This window comes from Theropithecus gelada, chromosome 7b (assembly GCF_003255815.1).
Source record: "Theropithecus gelada isolate Dixy chromosome 7b, Tgel_1.0, whole genome shotgun sequence".
Taxonomy (NCBI): domain Eukaryota; kingdom Metazoa; phylum Chordata; class Mammalia; order Primates; family Cercopithecidae; genus Theropithecus; species Theropithecus gelada.
This window is the reverse complement of record NC_037675.1, coordinates 61,586,746-61,607,398: the sequence shown is the minus strand read 5'-3', so window position 1 is coordinate 61,607,398 and position 20,653 is coordinate 61,586,746. Positions and strand designations below refer to the sequence as shown.

Sequence of the window (20,653 nt, the reverse complement as noted above, 5' to 3'; positions counted from 1 at the left end):
CCCAATATTGTCAAAGGAATAAAAAAAAATACCTCTTATAAGTAGGAAAGTAAACTAGTATCTTTCTGAAGGGTATGTAGGATATACACTGATTTTAAATGCTGACTTCTGCTAAGATTTGAATGTCACCTCCAAAACTCATGTTGAAATTGAATTGCCATTGTGACAGTAATAACCAGTGAGTCCATAAAAAGTAACTGGGTGATGAAATCATGAGCCCTTATCTTAGGAGTGAGTTCCTGGTAAAATGAAGTCTGGCCCTATCTTGCCCTTGTTTGCTCTTGTGCTCTCTTGCATTCCACCACAGGATGATAGAGCAAGAAGGCCCTCACCAGACGCAGCCCCTCAATCTTAGACTTACACCAGCCTCCAGAACCGAGAGCTATATAAACTTCTATTATTAATAAATTACCCAGTCTGTGATCTTCTGTGATAGCAACACAAAAATGGACTAAGACAACTAACTTCCAACCAAATGGATCTGTATATACACTTTTGAAATGTACTTCTGTTCCAAACACTTTAATATATGTTAAATATATATTAACTATACAAAAAAAATACTAAAAAAGACCAAGCCACTGAACTCTTTAAATACAAAGCAGTTTGTTAAGCTACAACTGTGAGCCTTCTGGGCTCAAGCAACAGAGATGGCCAAAAGTCTACATCCTGTAGGGATAGTAACAGGCACTAAAAAGGTACCCATGCACGGCTGGGATAGAACCTCAGGCTCACTGCTTCAAACCAATACCTAAGGTGGAGAGGCTCTTCCAACCTATGAAAGGAGCCAGAAAAAGCTACTACTAACCACTGCATGGGGCTATGGTTTAGATGAAACTATGTGTCCAGTGAGAAGAAATATAGATCTTAGTTTGTGTCTTATTCTTGGAAAGAGAAGCCTCATCCTGATGTTACCAAGAATCAAGGGAATCAGACCTCCAATATAAAGATGTGGTTTTAGATGGAGATGTAGGTGCATGTAAAACCACTGGATAAGAAGAGTGAAAAAGAAAACAAAACAAAGAACTTTCCAGTCAACAGGAGACTGCAAAAGCAAACTCAGAACACACGAAGAAAACTAAGATGAACAGCCAATAAAATCAACAACTGTAATTCATTCTAGAAGAAAAAATGACAGTCTGAAAATAATTTCAAATGTTAAAAGGAAGCCACAATAGCCACTAAGGGGAGAAAAATTAAAAACAGGCAGAAATCAAACCAGAATAGGTGGCTGCTAGAGAGACAGCCTGAATATTTTTTTAAAATTCACTGAGAAATAAAAACTGAAGCCACATAAACTCTAGCTGGACAAAGTCAAAGTGTGAATTAGTAAATTAGAAAATGATACTGAGGATCCAGCTAGAACATAATACAGAGACTAAGAAGGAATATTGGAAAACAAATATTCAAAGATATGAAGGCTAAGGAATTTTCTAGAAACAAAGAAAGGTATGAGTCTTCCCATCAACAATGTATTTCAAAGAGGAGCTATAGATATAACAACATAGTTAAGCATAATTTAGAAATGTGTTTAGAATACCAAGTATGGCAAAACAAACATTAACATGTCACACTTATAATATGCAAGGCTCTGTTCTAAGTGCTTTAAAACTTAATCCTCATTACAACCCTATGACACAGATACAATTTTATCTCCATTTTGAACTTGCCCAAGGTCACACAGTAAGTAGTGGTGAAATAAAGAAATGCAATCTTTTAAAAAACTACCAGAAAAAAAAAAATATTACATACAGAATCATAACAATTAGGCACAGACCAGACTTCTCAGAGATTCAAGTTTGCCAAGTTTCACAAGACAATGAAATAACATACTGAGGGTGCTGATGGGAGGAACCCTATCAACCAAGAATTCTCTATCCAGCTGAAAAACAAAGTAATGCATAAAACATACTTTCACACAAAAACTAAGGACATTTACAAGCCAACCTTACTAAAAGGATTACTAAAGGATGTACTTCAGCAAGAAGAAAAGTGGACTCAGAGAAGATGCAAGGAACAATAAGTACAGAAACTGGTAAAAATACTGGCTAATTAAACAATTTATTGAGTATAAAAAGGAAAATGAAACTCTTTTATGCTAAAAAAAGTGGAAATTAAATTGTAAGCAATTATACAGAGGATGGAGAAATGTTCAGTTTAATCAAATGTTAGCTCATAAAAAAAAAAATCACCAAATACAGAAACAAACTACCATAAGTACAACTTCCTAAGGACTTCTGATATTGGAATTAGCAAATATTTAAGATATTATATCTATGGACAAAATGCCCGACAAGGTATTTTTTGAAAACTAATGAAAAATAAGAAGCTATAAAAAAATTATCATGCAGACCGAGAAAGAAATATTACTTTCAGAAATAAAAACAATTGGCTGGGAGAGGGTGAGTGTTGAAAAAGTACCTATTGGGTACAACCTTCACTATCTGGGTGATGGGTACACTAGAAGCCCAACCTCCACCATTATACATGCAATATCCATGTAACAAGCATATGCACACCTCTGAATCTAAAAAAATAAATTTTAAAATGTTGATATTAAAAACTCAAAGGGTGAGTTACATAGATTAGATACAAATGAAGTAAACTAGGCAACTGAGTTGAAGAAATAAAATAATACAGTTGCCATTTGGGAAGTGCTCAATAAAAAAGTAAATACATAAAAGTATGTTCACTTCAAAAAACCTACAAAGGCCAAGGGAAAGGGGAAGACAAAAAAGAAAATCAAATTCTCCAACAACAGTAATATAAATGGTCCATAAAAGTAGGCTCTAAGAATTTAAGACCTGCACATTAGGGTGCCCTTGAAGCCCAGGAACTTTTTTTTTTTTCTGAGATGGAGTCTCCCTCTGTCACCCAGGCTGGGGTGGAATGGCACCATCTTGGCTTACTGCAACCTCCACCTCCCAGGTTCAAGCAATTCTCCTGCCTCGGCCTCCTGAGTAGCTGGGACTACAGGTGTGCACCACCACATTCGGCAATTTTTAAGATTTTTATTAGAGATCGGGTTTCGCCATGTTGGCCAGGCTGGTCTTGAACTCCTGATCTGCCCACCTAAGCCTCCCTGGGATTACAGGCATGAGTCACCACACCCAGCCAAAACCCAGGAACTATTAACTTATCTCTCTATTCATGTCAATTCCCTGCAACATGGCTAAGCTAGTAGTAAAGTTTAACATTTATTGCACTACGAGAATCAGAAAACATCAGCAAAATGATAGTGCCTAAGTAGCAGAGCTTACTTTTGTTTAACAAATACTCTTCTGTTATCTCATATTTTATATATTTATGATTTATATTTAAATCACAGAAATCTTTACATCCTCACATCTTTAAAGGTAGAAGGGTTTTGTTTTATTTGTTTGAGGCACAGTGTTGCTCTGTCACCCAGGTTATAGTGCAGTGGCACGATCACAACTCAAAATTATAGCCTGGAGCTCCTGGGCTCAGGTGATCCTCTCACCTTAGCCTCCCAAGTAGCTGGGAGAATAGGTCTGCCACTACGTCCAGCTGATTTTAAAATATTTTTTTGTAGAGACAAGGTATCACTATGTTGCCCTGGCTGGTCTCAAACTCCTGGGCTTGAGCAATCCTCCCGCCTCGGCTTCCCAAAATGCTGGGATTACAGGCTTGAGCCACCATGCCTGGCCAAAAGTTTTCTATTAGTTTGCGGTTCTAGAAAGTCCCTACAATTTCCCTCAGCACTAAAAATATTTTCACAGACTTCTATGTTTAAATACTCCTCTAATAATACTCAGTCCTGTAGATTAGCCAGTTAAATCAACAAATACTCTTGTTTCTCCTATAATACAGATCATCTATAAAACAGGAAGATTTACATAGAGGAAATCTTTTATAAGAAACAAAAACAAATTACATATACACATTTTGTAAACTTGGTTTCTGCTACTATAAACATTCAGATAACACGTTTTATCTATTAAATAATGAATATCAATTACTCTGAAGAAAATATAACCTATCTTTATCACCTGTTCCTTAAAAAATTAAGTATTGTAGGCAGTATTTCTGATAAGAAACTGAATATAGAATTTAAAATATATCATCATCCTAGCAGTCAAATAGAGGTACCAACAGTCTAACAATGTGTATTCCCCTCCCCCTAAATTTCCAGTCTGCTTATTAAAGGACTTTACTGACTTTACACCTATATGTGATTTATCACTCTTCTTGGGGCACTTTAACTGAATGACCCTAAAATCTCAGTTACAATCCTGATCTAATCAGAAAGCCTTTGACCTATAAAATCAAGGTATGATTTTCTTTGGAAGCTGCGATTTCTCATTGAGCTCCATTTTCTGGCTAAGAAGTGAAAGACGCAGCCCACTGAATCTGACAGCACCTAAAATAGGATTCTTCCCCTCCTACTTGGAGCCGAGGGGGATAGTGCCATTTAATCCTCTGGAAGATTTATCTGAAAAATAATCCCAAGGTGATATGGGTTTCCTACTCTGTACTGGTTCCAATCTGAAGATGTTAGAACAAACCAAAGAGAACACATGATTATCGTTCAGCTTCAAAATTCCTACACACTGTTCCAGAAAGAAAGTATCTTAAGGGTATTAAAGCTCATCAGAAAACGAGGCTATCCTTTGTGCTTCACTGACATATGCCTAAAATTCAAAATTCAGTACTAAAAGTTTTAAATATTTTACCTATGTTTTACAACATCTTTGTCTTTTATTCCTTCCCTCTAGGTTTTATTCTCTCTTAAAACAGCCTCCAAGTTTTATTCTGATGCCCACAAACTCAGCATCCTTGAATTTTTAATGTCCCTTTCTAATCCTGCTCTTATCACTTTGCCCCTCCTCAGCCTGAGCAATCTCTTCTTCTATATCTCCTTTCTTGCTTTTAATTCTTCCTCATTCTTGGACTTAGTAGGGGATTAAGAAGGTAGACTCTAGGCAAGCCAGATGCAAAGGTAAACATATCTCAGTAAACTCATGCAAGTCTGAGTTTAAGACTTAACTGGTATTTACGGGAAGCTGAGAGGCTGCTGAACAATTCACAGTGAAACGCACCACTAGGAGTAAGGGCTAATGGTACACATTCTTTTGAGTTATACTAGTAAGGAGTCTGGTTCTTGGTTTAAATTGGGATGCAGTCTCTCAATTACTTAGTACTTTTTCCCAGTCAGACAAGAATTGTTATTTAAGTTGTAAAAGAAAGCTAACTTAATTATAGCTATCTCAAGAGGCATACAATACACATGTAAGTGAAAAATCACTAATAAAGTTACCTGTATTCCATTTATATAAAATATCTAAACTAGACAAATCTACAGACACAAAGTAGATTAATGGTTGATAAGGGCTGAGAGATTGGTGAATGGGGGGTGACTGCTAATGAGTACAGGGTATCTTTTGGAGGTGATGAAAACGTTCTAAAATTAAATTGTGTTAATGGTTGCATAAGTCTGAATATACTAAAGACTACTGAACTGTAAACTTTAAATGGATGAATGTTATGCTATGTGAATTATACAGCAATTTTAAAAGATTACTATGATTGTATGGTTTTTTAATCAATATTTTACATAAAAAGGTTAAAAAACGTAACTATGGATTATATATAGCAGCATAAAAAATACTCATGCTGTAGTAAATTTTTTTCCAAAGGTTAAAAAAGTTATCTGAAAATTTCTCAGCCGACAAATATTTCACCTTATAGCCTTGAATATTTACTTCACTTTTTCGGTTAAATATTTACTTACCCTCCTTCAACAATAAACTTCACCCAAATGAATTCTAATGCAAATGAACTGTAACTGAGTTCAATGTGCCCCAAATTAAGACAATACAAAATTTCAAAAAGCAAACCAAAATCAACCAACTGAACCAACTAAAGTAAACTGGGTAAAGCTCTTCTATGCTAAAGACCAATTTTTTTAACCCCAAAATTATTCAAAAAATAATTAGTCTTTGCTAAATCAGTTAAAATATAAAAATACTCAAACCATACTCTGCACAGATACTGGCAGCAGTTTCAATCTCACAAAGTGCAAGTGAACACACCTTGTCACTTCTGATGTTCTTCATAGGTTTCCTGATTTTTTATTTAATGTATCAACATCTTCTAGTTGTGCTGTGATCTGAAGTACATAATCCGTAAACCGTCTTCTTAAATTTCTATAAAGGCATGTATTACATAAGTTTTTAAAAGTAAACTTTATAAGTATATAGTTGCTAGAAAAATATCTAAGCTAAATTTAGTTGGAGGGCTCTAGTGACTATAAAAATTAGATACTGACCTATTTTCACTACAATTATAGTACAAGCAAAATACTAAAAAGACTTACACGGCATAGAACTATTTAGTTTTTAAAGTTTTTAAGAACGCTTTAGCATTTACAATCTCAATTTGCCTCATCTGTTAACTAATTCAGATTTATCAGTTTTGAACAACTTGTCTTACTAGTTACGGATAACCTGTCTTACTAGTTTTGGATAACTTGTCTTATTCAAGTTATCCAAAACTGAAGAGGATTCAATTCCTAGTTTGCTACTTTTAAATCCCTGCATAGTTGAGGATTTGGACTCAGACTAACGGAGAAAACAATAACTGACTTCCTGACCCAATCTAACCTTTTTTCTCTCGCTTAAAACTAATAAACAAAACCCCTCACATAGAGCATTTACAAATGTTTGCTGGTAACCTTATATACTTAAGTTGAAAGAAAGGAAAAATATAACTTATTAAACATTTAAGATGGTAAAACATTCATTTATATACAAATACATGGGGATTCTAAATATTTTACATATATGAAATGTCCCTGCTGAAAAAAATGACCAAAAGCATTTGCCTCTAACAGACTTCTGTTGATATAATCTAACATTTTTCAAAATAGAGTCACTCAAAATAGAGTGAGTTCATGAATTGTGACATGAGATGTTTTTTGTGTAGGAAGATAGATGCTAAGGAAAGTAAGAAAGAAAAAAACCTTTTCAAATGAAAGTCTATTTAATAGCTTAAAAAATGTGTAACCACCTACCTCCTATACTTGAATAGCCACACCCCAAATCACATGGCCCAAAATGAACTTCTCAACTCTCGCCACTTCTTAGTTTCACGTCTCAGGAAACAGATCTATCCTTAGTCATAAGCTCAAAGAATCCTCTATTTCCCTTATCACAGCACTTACCTGGTGAATTATCTCTCACTTTAGATTTTAAGATCCAGGAGGAAGAAAGAGATCATGTCTTTTTTGTTCACATTTAGCACATGACACTTGACAAATACATGAGACAAATGAATAACAGCCATTATACCCTGGCTTCTCCCTTGTCAACACTGATTATCATCTATGTAGGAAAAGGTATTTTCAGAGAAGCTGGCCTAACAAACTGTATCCTACCATTTTCCATCTATAGAATACATGGTTGTCTTTTATCCCTACAAAAATATCATAATGGATTTCTAAAAAGAAAATATTGGACCCTAAAAGAAATCTACGGCTTAATCAAAACTTGATTTTCACACTACTGTTCATCAATGACTTTAAAAAGTTTATCGACATCATTAGAGACACACTCCCATTATTGAAAAATGCCACATAACGAAGGGAACAAAAGAGAAAAAACGTAGTTATGACATATTTTCTTTCCCTGAGCTATTTATTTATTCATCTGCTCATTCATTCAACATTCATGGATGGATGTTTTCTAAACTTTTCTCTATGCAAGAAGCCAAGTATAAAGTAATTCAGACACAAACAAATTTCTGGGAGCTGGGAAATCCATTTTCAATGTATTCTAGCCAAAAATATCTCTAACTTAATCTTGGAGTTTTACCACATAAAACAAGTAATACTATTTACACTTACAGAGCTACTTATTTTACTGACTGTAGCAAACCAAAAAAGATCACACTAGAGGGCTGACTAGCTGAAACACCTGCTTACTGTATCAAGAAGCATTTATGCAGAAAGAGAAAATGAAGATGGCAGATACAGACTAATAGGGTAAGCTGTGGGTTGACCACAAAACAAAAGCTGCCACTTCTAAGATTGGCCCTTTGGCATCCAAAAGGGCCGTACAGGCTCTCAGAAAGGATAATACCCTACTGCTTTACAAAAAATGAAAATTTTATTTACTATCTACTTAACATTCTGAGGCATGATGGTATACTGCAAAGATGTTTTTCTAAAGCCTGGTAAGTTACGAGATTGTGTTTGGAAAACAAAAACAAAAAAATATATAACCATACCTTATCTTTTATCATTCACATTTTCATTTCTGAATTTTGGTAATAAAGGTAAGCACACTTCATCTTTATACACACAGTACCAAATTTGATGTGATCCTACCAGTCACGCTAAAGAAAAAGGTAGTACTAAGAATCCAAGACATTCAAAGTTGGCAATGAATTATATTCTTATTCTTTGAAACGGTACAATATACAATTATTAAATAACATATTCTTTAAAATAATTAAGCCACCTAAAGTATAATTTAAAAAAGAATGTTTACTTACATCCCTGCCTGAGGTGGTCATATCATAGATGAATACAAAACACCAGCCTAAATTTAAAGTGAATTATACATGACCCATGCTTTCTCATAGTCTGTTATATTTCCAGCTCACATTCAATTTTCTGTCATGTGTTCATCAGAAAATGAACAGGGAGACTACAAAAATTTAACAGTCATGTATTGATTATCTCTTTAAAATGAATGAAACAAGACCTGTTTTTAAGGAATTTATTTTCAATAAACACTGAAGTTTCCATTTATAGTATAATCTCTATTGTAAACTTAGGTAGCTTGTGTTTAAGACTATCTTCTTACACTCACTATTTCATTTGAATAAAGGATCAGTGAAATAATTTATATCAGTGAGTTGCAAAGTAGTAAACATGAATAAATTTTATGTCGTAAGAAAAAAGTGTGTATGGCTTGTAGAACTAATTGTATTACGGCCATATCATATACTTTTTTAATATTAAAAAATGTAATAGCTCTTCTTGGGGAAAATTTTTAAAGGGAGCTAACATATGATAACATACTTTTCAAACTTAGTGTACATTGCCACCTCAAATCCCAACTCAATCACAAGATTCACTCTCTGGGTACAATGGAACAATAGTCATATCCTTCATGTACAAAGATTTTCTGACCCATCCCAATGGCCAAGAGACTTACTTTCAGCAGTAGCAATGAAACTGCATGGATCAACCAATTACTTTTGAAAACTCCAAGGACATGTATTAAGGCTTCTGTTACTAGCTCTGAAACTCTTGGCAAATAACTGCTCTGTTTCAATTTCCTCATCTGCTAAGATATAGGTAGTAACAGCATCTAGCTCATAGGGCTGCTGTGAAGATTTAATGAGATAATAATTGAAAATTTATTATAATAGTCCCTGGCACATAAGTGCTCAATAATGATAGTTATCATTGTTAGTTGCTAATGTCAAGGTTAGGAAAACATAAGAGACACACAAAGAATCAAGAGGTCTCATTAGCATTGTTCTCCAACAAATGGATCTAAGCAGGCACTGACTGATTATATGAAATTATCCATTTAAAAAGCCAATAAATTTTACTATGTATTTTCTTTTTTTTTTTTTTCTTTTTTTGAGATGGTGTCTTGCTCTGTTGCCAGGCTAGAATGCAGTGATGCGATCTCGGCTCACTGCAACCTGTGCCTCCCGGGTTCAAGCAATTCCCCTGCCTCAGCCTCCTGGGTAGGCTAGGACTACAGGCGCATGGCCACCATGCCCACGCCACCATGCTAGGATGGTCTCGATTTCCTGACCTTGTGATTCACCTGCCTTGGCCTCGCAAAGTGCTGGGATTACAGGCGTGAGCCACCACACCCGGCTTGTATTTTCCAAACACTGAAAATAGTCTAGCATTTTGATAAGCTTGAAAGTCTAGTTTAGAGGTTTATTTGAACACAGAGTATGCATATTATTAGATACTTGTTGGATTCAAATTAGGTCAGCTGATAGTTATCTCTCTTTAACACATCATCTAATTCCTGTGATTCCAAAATTCCTCTCTGGTTAAAAGGACACAAAGTTCACGATAATATTTGCAAATATAAAATACTCTGAAAAGAGATATGTGATTATAAATGTCCTGTTAATCCTCAAAGCCAAAATGGAGGAAGTTAAAATGATGCCTGCAGGTCCAGAATCAGTCACCCTAGTCTTCTACATCAATATAAGAACACTGCCACACTTCAGATTTGTATTATCTTCACACTTAAATATCCAGGTTCGGAAAAAATAACACACAGGAAGCGAGTCAGAAACGTCTGCTACAATAAAGCTTGTAACTACTCCTACTACCTCCTCCTACAACAATCACTTCCACTCCAGGTAGATTTTGCTTAATATTTACCAAATATCTGAATGTCTACTATCCATAAAGCACTGTGATAGCCGCTAGCCTTTGGGTAAAGTAAAAATTTATTTTTCCCTTTAGAATTAACTAAATGCAGTTATAATTTAAACACAAAATACCTAAAGTTAAAACATATGACAGAAATAATACACAGACATTGCTTTAAGTACAGAGAAAGGAGAGATTAAACACTCTGGGGGTCAGAGACGACTTTGTGGAAGAAGAAATATTAGAAATGAGCTTTGCTTAAAGAGAAAACCAAAGCTGGAGAAAGAAAGAAAAGAATTCTAGACTGCACATTAGCAAGAACAAAGATCCATGGAGAGAAAAGAGTGTGTTCCAGAGATAGCAAGTGTATTAGTTTGGTTAAAACAGATTAGTCTTGAGGTCCAATCATGGAAAGTGTCAAAAGCCAAACCAAAAATTCTGAACTTTATTCCAGAGGTAAAAGGGAGTCACTGAAGTATACTGAGAGAAACAATATAATGAAAAACCATATTTTAGAAAGAATGTTGATGGTTAATAGAATGGGGGAGGAGATGCAGCACAAGATGGTAGCAGGAAAGAGACCAGTTGGAATGCTAATATCTTGGTTTGGGTCTGCAGTAGTAAGACCTGCATTATTCCAAGACAATTTTTCAAACTTAACCTAGGACTCACATATAAAGCCTTAATGCCTTTTATAAAGACTCCATTTTTAAAAAATGGTAATAACTGAGTTAATCAGAATGATTTAGTTTCCTTACTCTCTTGCATCCTTTCCTGTAGCAATGATATCTTCCTGCTCATTTCTCACCATAAACTGTAACTCCCCTTCAAGATACCAACCCTTGTCCTTCCTTACTGATCATTCTAGCCTGAACATTCACCTTTGCTTTATTACTGTTACTCTTTATCCGCAATTTAACCATCTATTCCCACCTAATCATTAACTCCAAACCCTTGATGTCTTGCCAGCTTTGCAGAGCCAAATAAAGCTACTCATACTCAACTTTCTCTTTCTTCTATTACCTCTTAACTTTTAGTCTATTCAAATGCAAATGCTCTAAATTCCCAGAGTTTACAATGTCTTCTAAATTTTCTACTCAATCTCTAGTTTGGCTTCCAGGCTCACTGCAAAAGCTATACTGAAAGACAACCCTCTCATACTAAGCAAGTCTCTATACTCCTAAGTATCTCAAGATTTCATATACTCAATAATAACAGCTACCATTTATTTGGCACTTTCTTCATGGTAGAAAATATCTCAAGTGATTTATATAATTATTTTTTAAATCTTCAAGATAACCTTACAACAAAAGTATTTCCATTTGACATAAAAAACAAACAAACAAAAAAAAAAACAGGTTTAAAGAAATCAAGTAGCTTACCCAGGAACACCTGGCTAGGAAGTAGGAGAACAGGGACTCAAACTCTGTCCTAACTTTCAAAGGTTAGTTTTATCACCATGTCCACCATGGGGCCCTTCAATGTGGCTCTACTGATTACATCTGTTCAGAAACATTTCCCTAGATCCTTCATTAAGGATATCAACCACTGGAGAATTAACATGGATTCCATTCCTTAATCTAAACAATGGTAGTTGAAGACATAAAATGTTTAGCTTCGTTAACTTCTGAAAAACTTTGGGAATGAGAAAATGAACTTAATTTCTTAAATCTCTTCTGAATGTTTCAGAAGAAAACATTAAAGTCTTGCACTGGAAGACTTTACATAAACTTACATGGACTTGCTTAACTCTAGGAATCTATGAATCGTGTTAATGTTTAGCTTTTGAAATTTTGGTTCCTGGTAACAAGGAGGTTCATCTAATTGTGAAAAATCCACTCAGTAATATCTTGAAAAATACTTTTATATTTACCCAGATCTGATCCTGGCATGTTATTTAGGTTCTCTGACCCTGTATTTCCTTATTTATAAAATGAAGATAACATCATATATTTTAGAGGGTTATGGAAAAAAAATTAAAGCCTAACACAAATAAATGACCAAGAAAGTATGACTTTCATTACTTTCTTCTGTATCTAGAAGTAGTTTAGTCTCAAAAGATTTTAATTCTAAATCTTACCAGCCACAAAAACTAATCGTGTTTAATCCAGATCTTAAATACGGATACTACATACACTTGGTCAATGGATTCTAAATGAACATATTAAGAATTATAAAAACCAAAGATCCCTCCTTTATCACACATTTACTCAAGGAAAGCTTAAAACATCTCTAATAATATAAAAACAGTATCAGAGTCTAGTTTATTGATACACATTAAAAGCCTGTACCTTTCCTCAGTTTCTTACAAAAATTATAAAGTCTATTACATTTCAGATAAAGGTATATCGAAACTTGCCTTTCTCAATTGTTTACTTTCTGTAGCTCTGACCTGCCACAGCAAAAGAAAAGCCAGGTTACGAGATTATCTAGGTAGTACATGGATACCTAGGACATTCAAAGGTCAAAATCATCAAAGAATATATTCTGGAGACTCAGAATGAAGTATAAAATTGTTATGTAATATGGAGAACATAAGACATTAGAAAGAGTGAAGAGTAAAGAATATAATCTTTTGATTTTGATATAGGTTAACCCAAGTTTATTTCATATATGAATGGCTAATAATCCCAGGTCAGTTAATTTATGTATCTTGGCTAATAGCAAAATAATAAACACAACTTAATTTTAAAATTTGTTATTTGAGATGGAAGACAGGACACACTGTGACATAAAATTACTACCCAACATAGAAGACGACACAACTTTTACCCAGTTGCCTCACCATACCTTCTCCCCTTCTCCAAGGTTTATATATTTCACAGGGCCATGCCTTGTTTTATCTTCTTGCTTAACTCTTACAAAACCCTGCCAGGGTCAATCTTCTTACATGGCCGTCTCTTTCTCCTGATTTGATTAAGGATGGAAAGTATTCAAGAGTATACTGACTCAGAGTCAGGTGCCCAGGCAAGAGTTAGATAATCATTTGAGGGGATCATCAAAATATCACCTTGCTACATTACTTCTACATGACCATAGATTTACATCTTAAAAAATTAATCCAGTTCTCACGGGCATTTCAGAGGTAACAAGTTCCTTGTGGATATATGCCACTCTTTGATTAAAAATTACAAATAAGCACACACACAGTTAAAGCAAAATCAGCTGTACATTCTACTAGCTATTAGAGTAAACAAATGGCCTAGGTATAATCTGAACAAACTCAAAGACTATAGGTATTTAGTAACTGCTTAGCAATATTTACCACATGACAAAATGATGTTGCCATAGATTTCTTTCAAAAACAAATGAGGTATTACAGAATTTTCAAAGGTTTAACAAGACCCAGCTTGAAGTGACAGAAAAAACCTTCATAATGTATTTTTATAATGTCCTTCACATCAGACTACCAAGGGTCCTGTGCTTGTTCAAACCTGTAGTCTCAACCACCCTCTGTCTCCCATGAAATCTCCATCCTTCTCCCTCTCAAGAGTTTCTCTACACATCCCAATCCCAAAAGAAAAATCAAGAATAGCTTACAAGAATAGCTTTTCTAAAGAACCATCACCAACTTAGAATTTGTTAAATAAAACAGAACCGAGAAAGAAATCCAGCCTTAGAACACCGAAACATTTAAGTGCCTCACACATAACAGGTATTTATTTGGCAAAGGTATGTTGACTAGTCACACAATATTGATAAGAAAATTTAAAAATGTAATAACTGGACAGTACATGTGATAATCTAATCTGCCCAACTGGCTTTACTGATTTGGAAGCTGAAACTCAAAAGGTTAAAGGACTTGTCCATGGGCACAGATATTTTGGAGCATAGCCATGACTAAACAATCCTTGTCTCCTACTGCACTGTTCCCTTCAACAGGTCATATACCTCAGTCCATCATGTAAAAATATACAATATGTATACAAAATACATAAAAAGATACAAACAAAAAGGAATTTGATGACTATTATTTCTCAAATTTAATGGAGGTAGTTAACTTCAAACATTATCAGTCTTAATATACCTTTCCCATAATGTAATTACTTCACTGATCTAAAAATGTTTTATGATATCAAATTAAAATGTCTTAAGCAACTGCCATGTGGTGCAGGAAGTTCATTATAGTTTCAATAATGTGGTACTGCTGTAAACTTCCAGGTTAAAAGTAATCATCCTTAAATGACTGGAAGTTTAATCAGATACATGTAAGTTACACATAACAAGAACAAAACTGTAACACTTGGAAATGTTACTTTGTGCTTCAAATTATTTATTAGTAAAGAAAGCATTAAGTCAACAAAAGTAACATCTAAGAACAGAAAATCTCCTTATTTTCAATTTTCTCATTTGTAAAATAAGGAGTTACAGAAAAACAATCTTTGGAAAAGGCCCAATATGTAGCAAGATAAAAGTATAAAAGTGAAGTATTTCAAAGAGAGTTGGGGACCAAACTCTGCTAAATTCCTGAGTGCTCTGGAACCCTAAGTCTCAGCAGAGTGGTGTTTCAACAAATCCCTCCACTTTTCGGAGCGAAACACACTCAGTAAAGTGGTTGTGTTTAAAACCCCAACGTGCAAGTTTGAAAAGACTGTTTTACACAACAATGTTTAAAAATTTCTAATTTCTCTCAATAATGTCAAAATCATTTCCTTTGAGAAAATGACACCTATCTCTCACACTCTTCCAACCACTTCTTGAAACACATTCAGCTCATTATTCCAATTAGCAGGAAACTCGGGGTGAGGCGGGGGTAGCACACAGATCCCATGGCTTGGACAACTGAAGCATGACCTTTGTGGATTTATAAGTACCATGTGGTGTTTGAGGAGAGAGAAGAAAAATACCTCAGGTGATGAAATTTTCAAAACGTATCTAAAACTGCAGTTGGTAGAAGGCTCTCCACAGCCAGCTGTCTTTCAAGAAAAGGATCCAAGTTTAATTAAAATCTACAAGCAGAACAGAACCATACCTCAACCAAGCTCTAACATCAAGAAGTTTTACCCAATTTACGTAGTTAAAAGGATGAGAAATCGGAATTTACTTCAATGGATGTGTTCGATGCTTTAATAATGAATGAACTGGAGGCATCACTCACTGACTTGAGTTCTGAAGGAGCTTCTCAGCCCTGCCCCCTGTAAACCCTTAAGCAATTTCTACAGAATTAGGTTTTTCGAGGCTAAGCCCGATTCAAAAGAAATCTCCCCGCCTCCCTCCCAGGGGCCAAAGCCCAGGACAGCAGGGGCGGCGCGCCCGGGAGGGTAGGGGCGGGAGGACGCCCCCTCCCCGCTCGGGAAAAGTTCCGCAGGCCGCTCTCCGGCCAGGCTGGCCCGCGGCCCTCGCCCGCTTCGCCGCCACAAACACCCCTCCCGGCCGCGGACGGCCAGGGGGTCGCGCCCCCTCCCCGCGCCGCCGCCACAAACACCTCGCCCCCGCCTCACCGCCACCGCCCTCGCCGAGCGTTAACCCCTCGCCGCCCGCCGCCCGGCTCGGGGGAGGAGGCCGGCCAGGGGGTGGAGTTGTCGCGTCTCCTCCCGGGAGCGCCCGGGCAGACGCCCGGCTTGTTTACAGGCCCCAGGCCTGCCCGCCGCCGCCGCCGCCGCGCAGGCCCGCACCGCCCGCCCGCCCGCCGTCGGCCCAAGCGCCGCACTTACCCGGAGCAGCCGCAGGCGGGCAGGTCCCTGGTCGGCCGAGGCGGCGGCGGCGGCAGCCGGGGAGGGGGGTCACCGCGGCGGCGGCGGCGGCAGCCGGGGAGGGGGTCACCGCGGCAGCGGCGGGCCAGGTCAGGCCGGGGAGGGGGCGGAGGAGGGGAGGAGCCGGGTTGCGTCCGGGCCCCCGGCTCTCGGCGCCCTCGCGGCTCAGATCATCCGGGCGTTGGAGAGGGAGGCAGAGAGCGGGTCCCGGAGGAGGAGGAGGAAGAGCCGAGGATTCATCGCTTTCGCGCCTCACCTGTCTAGCGTCCCCCCACCCCCCCTCCCCAACCACCCGTTCCGGAGCAGCAGCCGCCTGAGGACCCGAAGCTGCGGGCCGGACCGGCGCCGAGACCACTGCTCTCTAGCTCCCGCGCGCGCTCCCGTCCCTAGCGCCGCCGCCGCCGCCGCCGCCGCCGCCTCTAGCGCGGCCCCGCGCAGGCGCGCTCACGACCGCGTCGCCCCTCCCCCACCCTCCGCTCGCCCCGCCCCGCTGGCTCCGCCGCCGCTACAGCTGCGGCGCGGCGAGCAGCTACAGAGACCCGGATGTCGTTGGGCAGGAACTGCGGCGAAGGCTGGCGGGCGGGGGAGGGGCCGCCACAGATGACGTCACTGCCCTACCCAGCCTCTTTCTCCGCTGCTGCCGCCGCCGTCGCCTTGCGGCCTGGAGCACCAGGCTGAAGCCGAAGGGAGCGTCCGGGTCCCGGATAGCAGCGAGGACTCGGGCCTTCACGTTCTGGCGCCAGGGACTGGACAGAATGTGCGACTATTCGGTGCCCAGTAGATGGACAGCCCCTCCATGCCTGGCCCTTGGCCAAGTAGGGACTTGGAAGCTACCCCTACGGCGTCCGCGCCCCGAGCTCTGGCTCTTCTACCGGCCTGCAGATACAAACCCCACTCCCTGCGAAGATGGTGTACACGCAGCCCCGATCACAGACCCGGAGCTGTCCACCCTTCTTGGGCGCCGTCGCGGTCTGCCGCTGCCCTTCGAACCCATGATGGATCCCAGGCAGCTGCCGGACCCCCCTACCCCAGAGTCCCACGCCTCCAGAGCCTTCCTCTCCCAGTGACCCCAGGAAGCCCAAGCAGGTGCCACGGCCACACACCTCGCGTCCCGAAGGGCAGAGACACGCACACTACCACCGCCCACCCACGTGCGAGTGCAGCTGATTCACGCACGGGGCACATGCTCTTTCTGGCAGGTTTTCCCTCTGTAGCTCAGGGGATTCCACATTGTATTTATTTGCACATGTTAGATAATCACGTGATTCTGTCCCAGGGGACCTCCAACGACCTCCAATGAGGTAGGTGAAGGAAATAGGATTTTTCAAAATCAGGAGAATAATCAGAAACATAACAGCTGCTTCTGTTAAGAGGTAGAGATGAGCTAAAGTTAATAGAAACTGCACGTGCCGGCTGCCAAAATCCAGTTCAGCTAGCTAGAAAACCCGACCCACGCTGCTTGCAGACGCCGGGTATAGAATGACAAACCCTAGGCAGCCAATGAATCGCAGCCTAGGAGCAGTACATCACCAGCATGGGTTCCCATTGGCTGGGGTGCCCTTCCCTCTCTTGTCAGCGGCTTAACCGGTTCACAAATTTGACCTACACATTCACAGGAAAAGAAGTTATAAGAAAAGTCCGTATTTTTAAAAGATGTTCTGATGCACACACAAAACAAAGACTTCACTGTAGAAGGCAGGTTCTTCTACTGGCCAAATTGAGTTCTGGCCAGTAAAAAAGGTAAATTTATGTTGAAGGCCTCTCTGTTTTACTTGAGGAGCTTACTACAGCAATTTGCACCCTACTACTTTCTATCTCCTAAACCATTTTGTTGCCCCAACTCTTAGATCAAAAGCAAACTATTCATTCTTTCTGGCATTCAGCAAGCATTTAACTGCTTTTAAAGTTGTAAAAAGCCATCTCCAATTTTCTCAACATGACTTTGGGGAAGGTTCTGTTTCCTTTACTTTTAGACCTAGAACCTAACAACAGGATCAAATATATAATCGCCAGTCACTGGCAAACCAAATCTTCAAGGAACGCAAAAATTACTCAATATCTTCGGGGTTAGAATTTCTTAGAAGAAGATGAACATGGATCATTTCCAGATATACAAAATAAAAATAAAATTCACTATGCATTTGGTCTCAGTATCATCTGAGGATACATTTCCTAATTCTCCACATACCTCGCCACCCCCCCCCCCAAAAAAGAAATTAGATCAAAGATCTTTGAAACGCTACCTTCTTGGAATCCTTAGTAGTCCAGACAAGTAGCAGCATGAGTAGCGTGCTGGTGGACTCATTAACATTCTGAACTAGAAAAGCTCATGTGGCAACCATTTGGAGCGCTCTTAAAAGACAAATTTTCTTATTCGTAAGCAGAAGTTGGGTCACTAGTGAGAGTAGTGGACAGTAGAAAACTTGAAAAGCCTGCCTATCTTTCTGCTTCCTTCCTTTAGGCTTCCACACCTTTCTTCTCTCTGTTCTGCACTTGGAGAATCTGGGTCAATTGTAGCAGAAGAGGGAGAGAAATAGAAAATATGAACGGAAAGAGGTTTGCAAGGAGTCTACACAGTGTACAGTCTGCCGATGAAGCGGCACCTTCCTACTACTTTTTATTTCTGAATACAGCTTGCTGGGACATTTTGGTATGAACTGGGAAGCTCATGGGTAATAAGATTAACATTTTAAAATTCGAAACAAAGATATGAATATTGTCTGATTACCTATGTTTATTATCATATCCCCTTTTATTAAACCTTCTGCTAAGGTGGGGGGACTAATAGAAGGGAAAAAGAACATTGAAGAAACAGGATTGAAAGTTATCTTCTGAACTGTAAGACTTTGCCAGGCCTCCTACACATACTTGGGATGTTCATAGTAAGATTTTAGTGGGAATATATTGCCACGATGATAACATTTTAGTAATTTTTATAGGTATATTATAAAATTATCTTGCTCTGCTTTGGAAATCTGTTTATATTTCAATTAACAAAGAAAAATATTATCTACAAGACTGGCTTTAAAGTCCTGAATTTAGCGTGTGTTGATAGCCTAGTAATTGGGAGGCTTGGGGTGAGGACAGGGGTTGTAGTGTGGAGTCTAAAGTTCAATCTGGTCAGCAATACTTTCTTTCCCTTTCCTCCGTAATTGTGACTTAAAAAAAAAAAAATTTACATTCCTGTTCCCAAATTACTCTCCAGGAGAGTCACCCTTGAGGCAGACTTACCTGGACCTCTCAAAATATATGTCAGTAATTGAGTGACTCCCTCAGGAGGCTAGTATTTGAGAATACCCCTCACCATCCTTTTACACTGAAGCCAGTCACTACTTGAGAGTTAGAAAGCCAACCAGAACATAGATTCAACAATTCCTTCCTCCCTCACTACCTGTTTCGTATTTTTTTCTCTCACACATCCTCTTCATTTGGTTTCTTCTTTTCTCATTTCTCCTTCTCTCTCTTCTCTTTTTCTTCTCTTCTCTTTTTGCCTTCTTCGCCCTTCTCTTCCCCATTCTTGTCTTCTCTCTTTTCATTAGCTTAGTACAAATTGTAGCTTCTGCCACCCATTTTGTCCCAGAGCAGAACATGCGAGCAGACAGTGCCCCAAATGAATTTCATTCAGGGAGAGGGTGTACCCCCTACCTCAGCCCTCCTTCCTCCCTCCCCTACATCATAATGTGTTATGAGAAACTTAGCTGCGTAGAGGACTGTTACAGAATGAAAAGGATTAGAGAATCCTGTCCTGTGTGACATCACTGGGGCAGCCCCATTAGGGCGGGGCAGAGGGGAGCAGCCACCAGTCTTAGGCTACCACTGTGGCTCATCCTGGGGCCTGAGAGAAACCTGGGCAACTGTGAATACCACAGGCCAAGCCTTGGATAGTCTTTAGGGTAGGCTTTTACTTCAAGATAGCCGTATATGGCCACAGCCTTACAGTACTAGCGTGGATCTTGTCAGATAAGTTCATCTGTTCATCAGACAGCTATTGTGCACCAAGCACTATGTGGGACACTGGAGGTAGATAATGACATCAATGGGCAAGACCTGCCCACAAAGAGCCAACATAATAATAAGAGGCATAGACAAGTAAGTCAACAGATAGACAGGAAATTACATACTGTGATCCACGCTGTGAAGAAAATAAATAAGGAAACAGATCGGGGAGATGACTTGAGACAGCTATTCAGTGCAAACCTCTCTAAGAAGGCAGCATTTGATCTAAAGGAGGAGAAGGAGTCAGCTTCCTAATCAGGGGAGAACTTTCCAGGTAGAGGGGTTAGCATGGGCAAAGGGTCTGATGTGGAAAAGAGCTTGGCAGAAAAGAGTTTTCTACAGCCCAAAGACAAGTTCAGCAAACTCAAGGCAAATAGTTTATAGTCATTTAAGTTTCGAGAGTGTTTCAATGTGGACATTAGGGATATTTAATTTATAATCAGGAAACCACATTTTATGGAGAGGTATAATCCATAGCAAATAACTTGGTGAGTTGATCTGGTACAAAAAGCAAAGCAACTTTTAAAAAAAATAAAAATTAAAAATAGTCTGGGTGCAGTGGCTCATAGCTGTAATCCCAGGACTT

The 20,653-nt window shown here is 39.0% G+C and overlaps 1 protein-coding gene across 4 annotated transcripts in view; it reads right to left on the bottom strand.

The window, feature by feature from the left end:
* PPM1A (protein phosphatase, Mg2+/Mn2+ dependent 1A) overlaps positions 1 to 19,773 on the bottom strand; it is a 52,215-nt gene extending 32,442 nt beyond the window's left edge. Inside the window, exon 1 of one of the 4 annotated variants that reach the window (XM_025391945.1) lies at positions 19,463 to 19,773. In XM_025391945.1, coding sequence (XP_025247730.1) covers positions 19,463 to 19,661 — 199 coding nt within the window. In that variant the 5' untranslated portion in view covers positions 19,662 to 19,773. Of the gene's footprint in view, positions 1 to 16,028; positions 16,499 to 19,462 lie in introns of those variants that run through there. The other 3 variants (XM_025391948.1, XM_025391949.1, XM_025391947.1) reach the window with 3 other exon arrangements.
* Between the last annotated feature and the right edge of the window lie 880 nt (positions 19,774 to 20,653).